This window comes from Chlorocebus sabaeus, chromosome 20 (genome assembly GCF_047675955.1).
Source record: "Chlorocebus sabaeus isolate Y175 chromosome 20, mChlSab1.0.hap1, whole genome shotgun sequence".
NCBI lineage: Eukaryota > Metazoa > Chordata > Mammalia > Primates > Cercopithecidae > Chlorocebus > Chlorocebus sabaeus.
Window position 1 is genome coordinate 135,228,998 of NC_132923.1, and position 17,895 is coordinate 135,246,892.

General features: G+C 57.5%; 1 protein-coding gene across 1 annotated transcript; it reads right to left on the reverse strand.

Moving 5' to 3' along the window:
• Positions 1-147: 147 nt before the first annotated feature.
• Positions 148-17,240, reverse strand: LOC103225792 (ATPase family AAA domain containing 3C). Its single transcript, XM_073008034.1, is given in 13 exon segments — positions 148-694; positions 697-811; positions 6,032-6,140; positions 7,645-7,812; positions 8,998-9,068; positions 11,142-11,193; positions 12,041-12,165; positions 12,488-12,613; positions 12,881-12,937; positions 13,560-13,715; positions 15,800-15,869; positions 16,104-16,183; positions 17,166-17,240. Coding segments are annotated over 13 exon segments (1,239 nt in total). The 3' UTR covers positions 148-659.
• Between the last annotated feature and the right edge of the window lie 655 nt (positions 17,241-17,895).

Here is a 17,895-nt window from a genome sequence, read left to right on the forward strand (position 1 = left end):
GTTCGCCTGTAATCCCAGCTACTCCGGAGGTTTAGGCATGAAAATTGCTCGAACCCTGTGTCACGCGTGTCCGTGTGAAGACACCACCAAACAGGCTTTGTGTGAACCACAGGACTGTTTACTTCACCCGGGTGCAGGAGAGCTGAGTCCAAAAAGAGTCAGCAAAGGGTGCTGGGATTATCGTTAGTTCTGACAGGTTTTGGGATAGGCGGTGGAGTTAGGAGCAATGTTTTGGGGGCTGGGGGTGGATCTCACAAAGTACATTCTCAAGGGTGGGGAGAATTACAAAGAACCTTCTTAAGGGTGGGGAAGATTACAAAGTACATTGTCCAGGTAGGGCGGGGCAGGAACAAATCACAATGCTAGAATGTCATCAGTTAAGACTCTTTTCACTTTTGTGGCTGTGGCAGGCACCTCATGTGAAGCCCACCCCTCTGGTTAAATTCTCCAGAAAGCTCCAGCCTCTGTGTTTTCTGTCACCTTTGACCCCAGGAGGACGCTAGGGGACCCAAACCCCGCCCCATATCAGCCAATAGACAGCGGTGCGGCACCTGCGGGACTTTATTACGGGGAGCATTTCCTAACTGTGCAGGGACTGGAAAGGCAGGGGTGGGAGGGGTCCGCAGCCAGGCTCCGTGAGGTGTGGTCTCGCCGCGGACTCAGGTTGAGGGGTGCTCGTCCTCGGGGCCAGGCCATGGCTCTTCCGCCAGCGCATTTTCTGCTCCTGCTGCCGGAGAAAGTCTCGCACACAGGCATCCAACATGGCCTCGGTGAGGACCCCGTCCTCGTCCTCGGAGGCATACGCCATGGTCTAGTGAGAAGAGAGGGAGCTGAGGGAGGCCGCCAGGGGAACCCCCCACCCGTAACACACACCAGGGCCCCGAGGTGGGGAGGGGCCAAACCCGGGGCACCAGGCCGGCCTCAGGGTGAATCATAGGCTTCCTGTACCTCGGCAGAGCCCAGCATGTGTGGCCACAGCCTTGACTGGGTCCTCAGCACTGCAGTTTCTCAGTGACTTTCAATAACAGAAAGCCCGAGGCCGAGCCCCACTGACGGCAGACCCAGGGCAGCTCACAAGAGGCAGGAGGGAATTGCAGACCCTCTGTGTGTCTCAGCCGTGGCCAGGCAGTGCCCCCGGGTCACAGTGCACTGCAGATCCTCAGACCCTCACCTTCATAGGCCTCCGGGACAGAGGCAGCCACTGCCCAACCTTGGGCACATAGGTGCTAGCATCAAGGTCACCCCTGCCTCCACCTCCCTGTCCTGGGCACAGGACTTGGCATCCAGCACACAGAGTCTGGAGCTGCTGGGACTGTGGCCCTTGGTGTCGCTTCAAGCACCTCAGGTGCAGCCCTCCTGCCATGGACAGGTCGCTCTCCATCCCAGTGCCAGTGAAAGGTGTGGAGTCCCCAAGGAGAGGCACCCATGGGTCAGGGTGAGGGTGGGCACCCCCACTGGGCACCATGCTCGGGACTGCACCAGGACGCCTGGAGGAAGCACAGGGCAGGGGACGCTTCCCGGACAGCTGAGGGGGTCCCTCACCCCGTCCCGGCTGTGCCTCCCAGAGGCAGGATTCATCTCACAGGGTAAAGGGGCAGCAGCGCACCATCCTCCCACGACACGGCTGCCACGACGGGACCTGCCATGGGGATGACCACGTGGTTCCCGTCCCCTCAGGCAGTGCCCACCCCTCGCCAAGAGCCACTGTGTGGGGAGACACTGACTGGAGCTGGACCACCACTGTGGCTCAGGGGCCCAGGAGTGCAGGAGACACTGACCGGAACCGGACCACCGCTGTGCATCAGGGACCCAGGACTGCTCAGCATCATTTTTGGTCTTGAGCCCACCCAAGAGAGTTCAAACAGGTGCAGGAACCCTCAGGGTGCACCCAAGTGGCTGCACCTAACCCAGGGCCCAGCAGAGAAAAGGGGCTGAGCAGATGCTCACGGGGCTGCCCCACCAGGAAGCACGGGACCTGGCAGAGCCCACCAGAAGTGACAGCTAATGTCACGTGGCCTCCTGGGTGGGATTCTGGGCAAGACCCAGTCCCAGGTGGGGCCAACAGTGACACATGACGTCCACCACGTGGCAAGGCCCCGGCCCGGGAGCTCTCTGTGCTACCCTGGAAATTCTTCTGGGAACCTGAAGTCTTCAAGCTGTAAAAGTTGAAACACAAGACCTGGACCTGATGTCTTCACGTGTCAATTCACAAAACAAGAAGAATCAGGCCGGGCGCGGTGGCTCAAGCCTGTAATCCCAGCACTTTGGAAGGCCGAGACGGGCGGATCACGAGGTCAGGAAATCAGACCATCCTGACTAACACGGTGAAACCCCGTCTCTACTAAAAAATACAAAAAACCAGCCGGGTGGGGAGGCGGGCGCCTGTAGTCCCAGCTACTCGGGAGGCTGAGGCAGGAGAATGGCGTGAACCCGGGAGGCGGAGCTTGCAGTGAGCTGAGATCCGGCCACTGCACTCCAGCCTGGGCGACAGAGCGAGACTCCGTCTCAAAAAAAATAAATAAAATCAAACAAGAATCAGCAGCATTCTTCAAACTCTTGGACAAATTGAAGAACATTTCCTCACTCGTCCTAGGAGTCCAGCATTACCCTGATATCAAACCCAGACAAAGGCATCACAAGACAAATGACAGGCCAATATCCCTGATGAGTATCGCTGGGAAAGTCCTCAACAAAATGCCAGCAGAACGAATTCAGCAGTATAGTTAAAGGACTCTATACCCTGACCAAGCAGGATTTATTCCTGGAATGCAACGATAGTTCAACATATCAAAATCAATGCTTCACATATGAAATGTTCAACATACAAAAATCAGTCGATATTAGCAGAGTGGAGGAAGGAAACCACATGACCGTCTCAAGTGTTGCAGGAAAAGTATTCGGCCAAATACAACACTTTTTGTCTTTTTTTTTTTTTTGAGATAGGGTCTCGCTCTGTAGCCCAGGCATCTCGGCTCACTGCATGCTCCGCCTCCTGGGTTCATGCCATTGTTTTGCCCCAGCCTCTGGGACTACAGCCAGCTGGGACTACAGCTTTTGCCCCAGCCTCTGGGACTACAGCCAGCTGGGACTACAGGCGCCGCCACCATGCCCAGCTAATTTTTTATATTTTTGGTAGAAACAGAGTTTCACCGTGTTAGCCAGGATGGTATCGATCTCATGACCTCATGATCCACCTGCCTTGGCCTCACAACGTGCTGGGATTACAGGTGTGAGCCACCGTGCCTGGCCACTTTTTTTGTTTTTGGAGACAATGTTGCTCTTCTTGCCCAGGCTGGAGTGCAAATGGCGCGATCTCGGCTCAGTGCAACCTCTGCCTGCCCCATTCACGTGATTCTCCTGTCTCAGCTTCCCGAGTAGCTGCGATTACGGGCATGCACCGCCATGCCCAACTAAGTTTGTATTTGCAGTAGAGATGGGGTTTCTCCACGTTGGTCAGGCTGGACTCGAACTGCCGACCTCAGGTGATCCACCCGCCTCACACTTTTATGATAAAAACACTCAGGAAACCAAGAATTGAAGGATACGCCCTAAACACAATGAAGGCCACATATCACAAGCCCATAGGTGACATACTCAGTGGTGGAAACAAAGCTTTTCCTCTGAGGTAAGGAACCAGGCAAGAATGCTTTACCACTTCTATTCCACACACCACTGGAAGCTCTGGCCAGAGCAATTAGACAAGAAAAAGAAAAGTCATCCAAACTGAAAAGGGAAACGGAAAATCACCTGTTCTCAGATGACATAATCTTATATGTAGAAAATCCTAGAATCCACATTGGAAGAAAAACCCCGTGACATCAGCAAACTCTTACAGGATACAAAATCAACAGCAAAGAACGCTGCAGTTCTCCATCCCAACAGTGAATAATGTGAACGGGGAATTACGAAACCGTTTCCATTTACAATAGCAGCGGAAAGAATAAAATACTTGAAAATTCACTTAAACAAGAAGCTGAAAGACTTGTACAATGAAAACTGGCCAGGCACAGTGACTCACGTCTGAATCCCAGCCCTTTGGGAGGCTGAGGCAGATGGATTACCTCATGTCAGGAGTTCAAGACCAGCCTGGCCAGCATGGTGAATCATCGTCTCTACTAAAAATACAAAAATTAGCCAGCCGTGGTGGCGCGTGCCTGTAATCCCAGCACTTTGGGAGGCTGAGGTGGGTGGATTGCCTGAGGTCAGAGGTTCGAGACCAGCCTGGCCAACATGGCGAAACCCCATCTCTACTAAAAGTACAAAAATTAGCAGGGCGTGGTGGCACGTGCCTGGAATCCCAGCTACTCAGGAGGCTGAGTCAGGAGAATCACTTCACCCTGGGAGGAGAACGTTGCAGTGAGCTGAGATCACAACACTGTACTCCAGCCTGGGCAACAGAGTGAGACTCCGTCTCGGAAACAAGAGAAAACCACAGAATATTGCTGAGAGACATCAAAGCAACATAGAGACTAAACACAGTCCCTGTGAAAACCCCAATTACGTTTTACAAAAATAGGAAAACCTTTCCTAAAATTCATATGGAATCTCAAAGGATCCTGAATAGTCCAGGCTGGAATTCAATGGCACCATCTCAGCTCATTGCAACCTCCACCTCCAGGGTTCAAGCAATTCTTCTGCCTCAGCCCCCTGAGTAGCTGAGAATACAGGCATGCACCAACACCATGCCTGGCCAATTCTTGTATTTTTAGTAGAGGTGGGGCTCAACATGTTGGCCAGGCTGGTCTTGAACTCCTGGCCTCAAGTGATCCTCTCCCTTTGGCCTCCCAGCATGCTGGGATTACAGGCGTGAGCCACCATGCCCGGCTCAAATTATTCTTATTTTTTAAGACAGGGTCTCACTCTGTAACCCAGGCTGGAGTGCAGTGGCACAATCACAGCTCACTGCAGCCTCTGGCTCCTGGACTCAAGTGATCCTCCCACCTCAGCCTCCCAAAGCAGCTGGCATTACAGGCATGCACAATTAGGACCGGCTAATATTTTTATTTTTTGTAGAGATGGGGTCTCCCCTTGTTTTCCAGGCTGGTCCTGAACTCCTGGCTTCAAATAATCTGGCTGACTTGACCTCCCCAAATGCTGGGAACACAAACGTCAGCCACCACCATGCCTGGCCTCTGCTTGCTTAGTTGTGGAAACAGACGTGGTCCCAAGTGGGGATGGCCTGGAACACAGACATCAGCTCACCCACAAGGATAGGGTTTGAGATCTGGGGCTCTTTGTCACAGAGGCATAACCCAGCCTGTACGGACTAATACAGCCCCTACAGACCCTGGCGCCAACATTCAAATCAAGGTAACTGGCTACTTCATGACCCTGTCACACACGAAAGCGCTGCTAGGTGGAGTGACCAGGTTGTCACAGACTCTGCAGACCCCAGAGGCAGCGATGCCTGTGCATGGCCTTGGTGCCTTCCACAGACCTGGTTTTGTTTTCCAGCAACCCCCAAAGACCAAAGCTTTCTGGATGGCCATGCCCACACTGCTCTGAGTCCTGGCTCCCCGTCCCTGCAGCAGCCTCGGAGCTGCAGGAGGGGCCTCCAAGGAGCAGCCGGCTGTGGGACAATCAGAGGTCACTCCTGCCCATGTGTCTGAGCCCGTCAAGCAAGATCAAGCCAACGGCCATGGTCCGGGAAACACAACATCCCTCCAGCCCCACCACCAAACTCAGGTGGGGCCTGTCCTGATGACCATTCACACCAGGGGGTGCCCATCTGCCAAGGTGAGCATCGAAAGCCTCCTGGCCCACCTGGCAGAGGCCAGATACTAGGATGCCGGACGGGCTTCCTGACCTGTGACCGTCAGCCACGGACATGCCCCACCCTTCCAAGGGCAGGAGCAGGGGCGCGCTAGTGTGTGGAGTGGCCCACCCGGGGCAGGTGCCCCGTATCACGTCTGTGCACCGAAAACCCCTCAACAGAAGCTGCTGTGTGACACTGGTGCTGGGACAGGCACAACCCGGCGTCTCCACAGCAGTTGGGCTCCCGTCTGGGTGGGTGCGCCCGAGCCCGACTCACCTGCCAGGAGTGAGCCAGCTGTTCGATCTCCCGGCCCGACATGTGCTCCGTCAGCTCAGCGATCTCCTCGTACTTCTGCCCATAGTGAAACACTTCCAGCTTCAGGCACCTGGGGAAGGAGTTCCCAAGTGGGCCGGCCAAGGCAGCGGTTCCCACACCACGAGGTGGGGGCTGGAAGACAGGCAGCCAGGCGGGCACCCATGCCAGGTGTCCCCTTGGGAGGGACTCTTCCTGTGACAGCCAAACTCCACCCTCTCCATGATGCAAACCAGGTCTGGGCTGAGCAAGGAAGTGGCGACTGCTGTGGGGCCTGGAGATGGCCGAACCCCCTCTTCACACCAGCCCTGCCCACACCTGCCCACTCAGCACCCACAGGGCTCATTGCCATTACAGTGGCAGTGGCAGAGCCCTGACTTCCAGCAAAAGCATCTCCCTGGAGGCCACAGAAGCCAAGTCATGGTGCCAGGGCTACGAGTAGCCGTCGGAGTGGGAGAGCTCAGCGTGCGGGAGGGCCAAAGGGAAACTGAGGCCAGAACAGCTGGGCTAGCATGGAGCAGGCATCCGCGGAGGGGTTGGCAGGGGGAACCAGGCTCTCTTTGGAACAGAGCGGCTTTTGCTGTCACTGGAGACAGCAGGAATTTAGGTCAGGTGCACAGAAGGACCCAGAAACCCAAGACCTGGGGACGCCAAGAGGTGGAGCAGCCTCTGCTCATCTGGAGTGTTCCTGAGGCAGCCGGCGTGCAGCCCCAGGGACTCTCATCACCTGGAGGGCTCTGCCCACCGTGCCTTCTGTACCCACCGCCAGCGACAGGGAGCCTGAAGGCCTCAGGGTACAAGTGCAGCCGGAGCCGCGCCCCACACCATGAGGCTCCAGGGCCAGGCGTGGCAACTGGAGGAAGGCCAGGCCAGCAGCCAGCAGGCCACCATGAGGATCCTCTCCAGTCCCAACACGGGGCTCTCATGAGGAGCGTCTCCCTGGAATCCCAACATGGGGGTCTCAGAGCAACACTCCACGTCACCTCCCCTCACTGCCAGAGCCTGAGGCTGGCTGGGCACAGTGGCTGGCATCTGTAATCCCTGCACTGTGGGAGGCCAAGGCGGGCAGATCACCTGAGGTCAGGGTTTCGAGACCAGCCTGGCCAACATGGTGAAACTGCATCTCTACAAAAATACGAAAAGCAGTTGGGTGTGGTGGCAGACACCTATAATCGCAGCTACTCAGGAGGCTGAGGCAGGCGAATCGCGTGAACCCAGGAGGCGGAGGTTGCAGTCAGCTGAGATCGTGCCACTGCACTCCAGCCTAGGGGACAAGAGCGAGACTGTCTAAAAAAAAAAAAAGTTGAAGGTTTGTAAGTGATGGGGGGCTCTGCCCCCCAAACCCGAGGAGACACCACCAGCCTGTTCTCAGGTGGGGATGAGGAAAGGGTGGTGGCACATCCCTGGGTGCAGCCTCTGGGACCCTTGGGGCCCACAGGGCTCCTGCGCAAAACCGCAGGGCAGGGAGGCGGTGCCACCCCGGAGACTGGGCCTGCTGGGATCCTCTGGAGAGCAGGGCCGGGGGTGGGCCCTGAGCGAGGGTCCCTGGACAGGGGTGGGTGAGGCGAGACACTTACTGTTTTCCTTCTGTTGCCGGGATAAGAACATACTTGTCAAGATACATTCTTAGCAGGCGCTCCCGCTCCTCCGGGCCGGGCAGGTCGAAGTAAAGCATCACATTGATGCGGTCGTGGATGTCCCAGTGCAACTGATCCGGGTGCCGGCAGGTCAGGACCAGCATGAATCTGCGGAGCAGGGATGGGGAAGGAAATGCTGGGGCTGCCGGCCAAACTGCCTGAGGGGAACACGGGCTCCTTAGTCCCCCCAGGGGGACTTTCCGGGAGAATCTAAAGCGGCAGCTTGTGAGCACAGGAAACACCGGGAGGACGCGGCACAGCCCTGGTCACCGCCTGCCCCACCACGCCCAGCTGTCCCCCGGCCCGGCTACCGGAGCCTGTTCTCCTCCCGTGTGGCGCTTCCTCGCTGACACTCGCCCAGCGTGATAGGCAGCGCCAGGACCACCACTCCTCCTGCTGCCTGAGCCCTGCCGTGCTGGGAGCAGCGATGCGGCACCCAGAGTCCATGTCAAGAGTGGCCACGCCAGCCAGGAGCAGGACCTTGGAGGCCCGGGTGCAGCGGAGGCTCAGCAGGGCCTCAGCCCTGCCTCTCTGGGAAGGACCTGAGCCAGGGCTCCAGGGAGCGTCTACCGGCAGCAGCTGAGCCAGGGAACCCAACGTGGCCTGAGGAGTCGGCCACGGCCGCCTGGCAGGACTTCATCCTCCTTGTGACATGTGACCGGGGCTGGAGGGGCCCAGGAGACCAAGAAAACTCAAACTTAGGGGATTTGGGAGGGGCTAGGGAGCCTGGCCATGGGGCCATCCACCTACTGGGGACGTCTGGGCAGCAGCTCACGGAGGACGCACAATGTGGGAGGGCCCCTAGCCTGGAGGGAGCACCCCTGTCCAGCATCTGGGTCGGGGGGCCGAGGCCCCACGCTCCGCCCAAACACACAAGACCTGCTCGTACCCAGCTTCCCGTGGGAGCAAACGTGTCTCCATCTCCCACACCAGGGCACCCTCACCCTCCAAGGGAGACCCAGCAGAGCCTCAGACCATCAGACCACCTCCCTTGCCGGCACAGGACCGCGGAAACCCAGGGGCAGAGGGACCTGCAAGCTGGGGCGGCACCGCACAGGGCCCTGAGGACAGGACTGACCCCGGCTCTGCCCAGGAGTCCCCCGCATGTTCCTCAGTGACGCCCCATGCTGTCCCGAGCTGGGCCGTTCCCAGGGGACATCCGAGGTGGGCACGTTGAGGCCATGGGTGCTGCCCAGCACTGTGATCCAGGGCCCCTGAGGTCCCTTGGTGGGAACCAAGGGCGATGGCTGCAAATCCCTACCCGGGGGCCCAGGACCTCAGGGGCTCCCTCACTTGTTGCTGCGATCCTTCATGTGGTTTAGGAAGGCGTACTGGGTTGCTTTGAGGTCCTCGTTTATCTCCTCCTGCAGAGAGAAGGTTCAAGCCTTAGGTACCAGGAGCAAAGCCTTGTAAACAGCCACAGCAGAAGGTCCCACAGGCCTCCCTCCTGCAGGGAGCAGGGACGCGGCCACACTTTCATGGATCTAAACTCAAAAGCCTGACCAGGGCCAGGGACGGTGGCTCTTGCATGTAACGTAGTATTTTGGGAGGCCGAGGCGGGCAGATCACCTGAGGTAGGGACTTTGAGAACATCCTGGCCAACATGGTGAGACCCTGTCTAAACTAAAAATACAAAAATCAGCCAGGCTTGGTGGCACAACTGTGGTCCCAGCTACGTGGGATGCTGAAGCAGGAGAATCACTTCAACCTGAGAGGCAGAGTTTGCAGCGAGCCGAAATCGCACCGCTGCACTCCAGCATGGGCGACAGAGTGAGACTCTGTATCAAAAACAAAAACAAAAACAAAAACAAAAACAAAAAAACCCCTGACTGGGCATGGGGGCTCACGTCTGTAATCCCAGAACTTCACAAGGTCAAGGTGGGAGCATCTCTGATAGCTCAGAAGTTTGAGCCCAGCCGAGCTCAAAAAAACAGCCGGGGGCGATGGCTCACGCCTATAATCCCAGCACTTTGGGAGGCCGAGGTGGCCGGATCACAATGTCAGGAGATCGAGGCCATCCTGGCTAACACTGTGAAACCCTGTCTCTACTAATAAATACAAAACAAAATTAGCCGAGCGTGGTGGTGGACGCCTGTAGTCCCAGCTACTTGGGAGGCTGAGGCAGGAGAATGCCATGAACCCGGGAGGCGGAGCTTGCAGTGAGCTGAGATTCCGCCGCTGTACTTTAGCCTGGGCGACAGAGCGAGGCTCCGTCTCAAAAAAAAAAAAAAAAAAAAAAAAAATTAGCCCGGACCAGGCAAGGTGGCTCACGCATGTAATCCCAGCAGTTTGGGAGGCTCAGGTGGGCGGGTCACCTGAGGTCAGGAGTTTAGGACTATCCTGACTGACATGGAGAAATCCCTTGTCTACTAAAAAAAAATACAAAATGAGCCGGGCGTGGTGGTACATGACTGTAATCCCAGCTACTTGGGAGGCTGAGGCAGGAGAATTGCTTGAACCCAGGGTGAGGAGGTTGCGGTGAGCCAAGATTACACCACCGCACTCCAACCTGGGCAACAAGAGCAAAACTCCATCTCAAAAAAAAAAAAATTAGCCAGGCATGGCACTGTGCCCCTGCAGTCCTGGCTACGCGGGCGGCTGAGGCAGGAGGACGGCTTGAGCTTGAAAGGTCGAGGCAAACAGTGAGCTGTGATCGCGCCACTGCACTCCAGCCTGGGTGACAGAGACCCTGTCTTAACATAAGAACTGTATGGCTGGGCGTGGTGGATCACGCCCAGCATTTCGGGAGGCCAGGCGGGGAGGTCATTTGAGGTCAGGAGTCCTCAACCAGCCTGACCAACATGGTGAAACCCCATCCGTACTAAAAATACAAAAAATGCCTGTAATCCCAGCTACTCAGAGGGCTGAGGCAGGAGACTAGCTTGAACCCAGGTGGTGGAGGTTGTAGTGAGCCAAGACCGCGCCACTGCAGGCCAGCTAAAGGGATAGTGTGACTTTATCTCAAATAAATAAGAATAAAAATAGACCGGTGCAGTGGCTCACACCTGTAATACCAGCACTTTGGGAGGCTGAGGCAGGTGCATCACGAGGTCAAGAGATCTAGACCATCATGGCCAACATGGTGAAACCCCATCTCTAGTAAAAATACAAAAATTAACCGGGTATGGTGGCAGGTGCCTATAATCCCAGCTACTTGGGAGGATGAAGCAAGAGAATAGCGTGAAGCGGAGGTTACAGTGAGATGAGATCGTGCCGCTAAACTCCACTCCGACAACATCTCGAAACAAAACAAAACAAAACAACCCTCAAAAGCCAAACCTTAAGTTTAAGCTGACCAAAAAAAAAACAAAAGGCTGGTTTTCACTCAAAATTTAGAGAAAAAGGAATTGAGCAGCGGGCTGCGGCCTGGTCCAGGATGACGGACGCACCCGCCCCACCACCTCCCTGTGGCCAGACAGAGGTTTAGTGACACTCACGGTGGCTGGCTTCTGAAGGAAGGCGTCCACTTCATCCACGAAGAGCAGGAGGCTGTGAACGAGAGGGAGGCCCAGCACGGGGAGAGTGACACCTGGAGCGGCCCACAGCAGCGTCTGGCTGTGGTGGGAGCAGGCCGAGCGGGCAGATCCCGAAGGGGTGCAGCCTCTGCCCCATCGGGAGCCCTAAGTCCTGGGTCTGACAGAAGCACATCAGCCTGGCCTCTGGGCAGCTGACCACGGCCCAGCCTCACAAGGCCCCGGGAAACCAAAGGCACACGGGGGCACCAGACTCTGCCCCGCAGGCTTCACCCCCACCTGGCCCAGTGCAGCGCTGGAGGCTGCTCAGAGTCCACACCAGGGGCAGGATCTTCTAAAGTGAAAGGTCAAAGGCCAGAGGGGAGGGTGCCAGCCATGAGGAACATGGTGCCAACGGGGACAGGTGAGGTCGCAGGGTGCCCAGGCTGTGCCCTGCGCAGGGTCACTGTGGGACCTATTAAAGGGTGTGTGCCATGCTGTCTTCGGCTGACTTCTAAATGGTTCTACCAAAAGGAGCCGGTGTCCACGCCCACCTGCACGTGTGTCGGAGGGAGGGCGGCCGTGGAGGTGGTGTCCCTGCAGCTGTGAAGAGCCCTCTCCCCCTACACCCACCCACCTCCCTTCTGCCCTGAGCCAAGTATCACACTAGCAGCCTCCACACGCTGGGGGCCTCGTGGCCACCAGGGTCCAGCCTCAGGGGACCTTCCCTCCGAGGGACCCTCCGCCCAGCCTCCTGCGTGGCCACAAGGACAGAGCTGCAGAAAGACCACGACGTCCCGGAAAGCCACCTGGACCCCCTTCCCCGAAGGCAGCCTGCCGGGCCGCAGTGAAAGGCCTGTGTGCATGCTGTGGGGACGTCTCACCCTCGCCGGCTGGTATTGGCCCAGTCAAACAGCTTGTGCATGGCGGTCACGCCTTCCCGCCCCATGAGGGCCAGGTTCCTGCCTCTCATGATGGCGTAGTCCATGCCCAAGTTCAGGGCGAGATTCTAGACGGGAAGAGTGAGGGGAGACAGAACAGATGTTCTCTCTGCAACTGCAAAGCCTGCACACTCCACCCGAAGTGTGGAGCCCCTGCCGGGCATCCCTGCCTGGAAGCCACAGTCTGGAAGCCACAGCCTGCCAAACAAGAGACGTCCCCTGCCTGGAAGATGGGAGACGCTCTTACCCACACCAGCACGCTGACCCTACATGAGGGTGACCAAAGGACTAAGGGGAGTCCATTCCCCAGGCAACTGAGCCCCCCAGACACCTGCAGGCAGGTGAGACCCCAGTGGCCCCTGGCCCACCTGCGCAGCCAGGTGCTCTCACCTTGGCAACGAGCGTTTTCCCGGTGCCTGGCGGCCCGTACATCAGGACATTCCTATACAGGCCCTGGTTCTTCTTCGTGTTCCTTGTTGCTATGGCCATGTCACGCACCTGCATTTCCAGGCTGGGCTGCCGGGGAAGACGGGGGCTTGGGGGACACACTCTGCGCCCAGGGAAGCCTCAGGGGCAGGGGCTGCGGCAATGCCCTGTTGTGGACTCCACTCCTCGGGGTGCCGCCCAGGTCACGGACAGCCTATCCCCAACAGGGTCAAAGCAGTCGCATCTCAGAACCCGAAAGCTCCTGGGTGACTCCTCGAGTGTCAGCAAGGGCCACAGCACGGCCCAGCTCCAGGGACCCCTTCCTGCACCTCCCCGGTCCCAGGCACACGGACTTACATGCAGCACAACACCCTCCAGCACGTCCTGGGGCCGACTGAGGAGCTGCCGGCGGACCTGTCAGAGCGGAAGGGGAAGCGCCATTGGGTCACCTGCCACAGCCACGGCACAGCAACCAACGCACAGACACGCTCAGTAACACACCGAAACGGAGCTGCCCCAAAGCACAGCCAGGACTGGCCAGGACCTGGAACCCTATCCCACTAGGAGACTGGGTGACTATTGCTGGGATTGGGGTCACTTTCCAGTTCCTTATTGGCTTTTATTTCATTACCCACCGAGTGACCTGTGGAGACCCCACCACCCCCGTGTGGAGAGCAGGCACCTCGGGGGCTGGCCAGCGGCGCAGTTCCCCAGGGAGGCCGCCAGACACCATGGCCTGTGGCAGCTTCCCTGACACACACCAGCACACCCAGGTCCCGGGACTTGCAAGGACCCCGATGTGCTCCCAAGCCCCATCAAGAGCCCCGAGCAGGGGAGACCGAGGCAGACGGGGGAAGGGTCTCACTGATGCAGACCCCTAAGCTACAGCGAAATCCCAGGCATGAAGCGGCGCCCCGGTGCCCCTCGTGTGGGGAAAGGGAAGGAACAGGAGGGTGTGCATGGGCGGGTTTCCTCATGGAGCAGAGGGGACTCAGCCTGGAACCGCACTCAGGGAGGACCAGGCCCACGCCGCTACCTGGAAGGGGTGCTGCAGCGCCTCCAGCACCGTGATGCGGGACGTCTCGCTCACCAGGGATGGCTTCCACAGACGAGCCTCGATAAAGCGGGCTGCCGCGGCTGTCCGATTCTTGGCAGAGTAGACCCCGCCAGCCAGCAGCGTCAGCCCAAGCACCTGCAGCAGAGACACCGCACTGGCGTGCCTGCCCCACCCTCCCTCCCTCCTAGAGCGGGACATGCACGGGGCTGCCCCACCCTCTCTCCGCCCAAGGGAGAAGCACAGGGCTGTGTGCTGGCAGCACAGGAACCCGAATTCCCGGCCCCGAATCCCACAGCCACGCGGTTACAGGAGGCAGGTGGGCCCGTCACAGCGCCCTCACTCAGGGCCATTTTCTCTGCAACTGGCAGCATAAATCCTGCAAAGCCCCAGTCCCTGAGCAGGGCCCTCGGCAGACCCAGCTGGCTATGTCACAGGGCCACACCCTCTGCTACTTTCTTGGCCACTAAAATGGTACTTTATTCCTGGAAAACAAGGCTGACCAGAAATCTCTGACTCGTTTTAAAAATCAGTTACGGCCGGGCGCGGTGGCTCAAGCCTGTAATCCCAGCACTTTGGGAGGCCGAGACGGGCGGACCACGAGGTCAGGAGATCGAGACCATCCTGGCTAACCCGGTGAAACCCCGTCTCTACTAAAAAATACAAAAAACTAGCCGGACGAGGTGGCGGGCGCCTGTAGTCCCAGCTACTCGGGAGGCTGAGGCAGGAGAATGGCGTGAACCCGGGAGGCGGAGCTTGCAGTGAGCTGTGATCCGGCCACTGCACGCCAGCCCGGGCGACAGAGCGAGACTCCGTCTCAAAAAAAAAAAAAAAAAAAAAAAAAATCAGTTATGCCGGCTGGGCGTGGTAGCTCAGGCCTCCAATCCCAGCACTTTGGGAGGTCGAGGCAGGCGGATCACCTGAGGTTAGGAGTTGGAGACCAGCCTCACCCACATGGAGAAACCCCATTTCTACTAAAAATGCAAAAAGTTAGCTGGGCATGATGGCACATGACTGTAATCTCAGCTACTTGGGAGGCTGAGGCAGGAGAATTGCTTCAACCCCGGAGGCAGAGGTTGCAGTGAGCTCAGACCGCGTCATCGCACTCAAGCCTGAGCCACAAGAGCAAAACTCCATCTCAAAAAAAAAAAAAAAAAGAAAGAAAGAAAAATCGTTTATGCCAGGCCGGGTAGCCCATCCCTGTAATCCCAGCATTTCGGGAGACCAAGATGGGCAGATCACTTGAGGTCAGGAGTTCGTGACCAGCCTGGCCAAGAGGGTGAAAACCCATCTTCACCAAAACAGAAAAATTACCCGGACATGGTGACCTGCACCTAATCCTGGCAACCGGAGAGGCTGAGGCAGGAGGATGGCGTGAACCGGGGAGGTGGAGCTTGCAGTGAGCCGAGATGGTGCCACCGCACTCCAGCCTGGGGACACAGTGAGACACTGTCTCTAAATACAAACAGAAGTCAACGGTGCATTAAGCAGCTCCCTCGTGTCCTCATGGGACACCGTCTCACCAACACGGGCGGCAACACCACCTGCGACATTCACTGTCACACTGGCGACGCCACGGGCAGGCGCTGCAGTCACAGCTCAGGGCGCCGGCACCGCGGCGGAGCAAGTGCCCACTTCGTGCCAGGCACCTACTGTGTGCTGGGCAGCGGGGGACGGAGGACGCAGCCGTGTGCGATGTGGTGTGCCACCACACTAGGCTGGCGCCTGCGCACAAAAGAGTGAGGCTGTAAATAAGAGAGGAATCTATGAACTTCAAACTCTCAGGGTTTTCTGAGGAATAAAGGTTTTTGCAAAATGGTGTCAGGGTCACGTTCTGTTTTCTTTTTTTTTTTTTGAGAAGGAGCCTCGCTCTGTCCCAAGGCTGGAGTGCAGTGGCAGGATCTCGGCTCACTGCAACCTCCGCCTCCTGGGTTCAAGTGATTCTCCTGCCTCTGCCTCCTGAGAAGCTGGGACTACATACACGTGCCACATGTAGAGATGGGGTCTGACTGTGTGGCAGAGGCTGGCAACTGTGTTTTCTTCTCCCAGCTCGAGGAGCAGCCCCCACAAGCCCAATTTGGCTTGTTCCGTGCTGGGAGAGCTCCAGGGCCTGTGCAGAGCGAGCAGGGACATGACCCGGGGACAGGACCCGGGGTTCCAGGAGGCCCCCACAAGCTGCCCCACAGCCACCTGCCAGCCCTACCCGGGACACGCGTGTTTACCGTGGCTGTCACTGAGTACCGCTCTGTCACAAAGGCACGGAATCTTTCCCCAAACATGGTGACAGACGTCCTGCGGGGAAAGCAGTGGTGTGACCAGGACGGACACGAAGATCCGAGCCACACAGCAAAAGCAGATTGAGGGTGAGGCCCTGACACAGCGGCCCGATCCTGCCAGGACAGAGGGGCAGTGCCCCCACCAAAGAGCCAGCCTGGAGCAGCCAGGCCTGGGAGAGCTGGAGAGCGCCTAGGACCAGTGACTCATACCTGCAGGGCCCCGTCTGCGGCTGGCCTGGGCAGCCCTCACCTGATGGACCCCAAGAAGGTCTGATGGTGCTTCTGCACGGACTCCTCCTGCTTCCGTAAGTTCTCCTCATTTACAAGTTGCTGAGAAGCCACAGAAAAAGAGAAAAGCCTTTAAAACCAAAAAAATGCTCAACACCGATGCAGAGGTTGTATCTGCCCCAGGATGGGAGGGCTCCAAGCGTCTCGGGCACCTGGGGCCCTGCAGATGCCACAGCCTGACACAGACACAGGTGACTTCGGCTGGGACGGCAGTCGCTGAGGGGCTGCTTTCAGGAGCCCAAACTCCCCAGCGGCAGAAAACAGCCCCCACTGCGGCTTCCCTGAGAAGGGCCACTGCGCGGCAGACCTCCCAACACCACCGCCCTGATTCACGCTGTGCTGAAGGAAGCCTCTCTCTGTCTTCTGCCAAGAAAACGTTAGAGCTACAATGGCCACAACAGGCAACGCCTGAACCCCGCCTGTGAGCTCAGGACTGAGGGCGACGGGCCGGGCGCGGTAGCTCACACCTGTAATCTCAGCATTTTGGGAGACCGAGGCAGGTGGATCACTTTAGGTCAGGAGTTCAAGACTAGCCTGGCCAACATGTCGAAACCCCATCTGTACTAAAAATACAAAAAAGCAGCTGAGTATGGTGGCAGGTGCCTTTAATTCCAGCTACTCAGGAGGCTGAGGCAGGAGAATCGCTTGAACCCGGGAGGCGGAGGTTGCAGTGAGCTGAGATCACACTACAACACTGCAGCCTGGGTGACAGAATGAGACTCCGTTTCAAAATCAACAAAATAGAAAAAATCCTGCTGAGCTCAAAGAAATGAGGTGAAAATGTCAAGAAGACCCAGGCCCTCCAAACGACCAGACACCCTCACCAACACTGGTCCTCCCTCTCGGGTGGCACTGCAGCAGCGTCTCTCACCTCCCCTTGGAATGAGGCGCCCAAGCTCGGCCCTGGGCCCCACTGCTGCCCGTGTACACGCCCCTGGCCCTACCCACCGGCAGTGGCCCACCAATCTCCACGCCCGAACCCCATGTTCACCCCGGCCTCCCCACACACACCGGCTCCACTCACTTTGAGCTTGGACTGTTGCTCCGGCTGCAAAGTCGGCTCCTGCATCTGCACCAGATTCACGGCGTCCTTCGACATGGCCTGCGGGCGCAGAGGCACGGAGGGCAGGTGTTAGGATACACGGAGGACTGGGCAGGCATGCACACCAGCCAGGGGGCTTTCACACAGCCACACCTGGACCTCAAAGCCCCCAGCCCTGCCTGAAGGGGTGGCCTGCCCCTCCACACCTGTGGGCGTTTCTCCGTAGGTGGAACAAGAGACTTGAGAAAAGAAATGAGACACAGAGACAAAGAATAAAGAAAGAAAAAGTGGGCCCAGGGAACCGGCGCTCAGCATACAGAGGACCCACGCTGGCACCGGTCTCTGAGTTCCCTCAGTATTTATTGATCATTATCTTTACCATCTTAGTAAAAGGGAAGTGGCAGGATAATAGGATCATCATAGGGAGAAGGTCAGTAGTAAGACATATGAATAAAGATCTCTGTAACATAAGTTTAAGGGAAAATGCCTTGATATGCATATGCAAACATCTCTATAAATCTTTTCAGTGCATAAAGAGCAGCATTGCGCTAACTCGTCCCACCTTTCACCCTAAGGCGGTTTTCTCCTTTCTCAGTAAACAGAACATCTCTGTTTTACACTGAGATGTTCCATTGCCCAGGGACAGGCAGGAGACAGATGCTTTTCTCTATCTCAACTGCCAAGAGGCCTTCTTTCCTCTTATACTAATCCT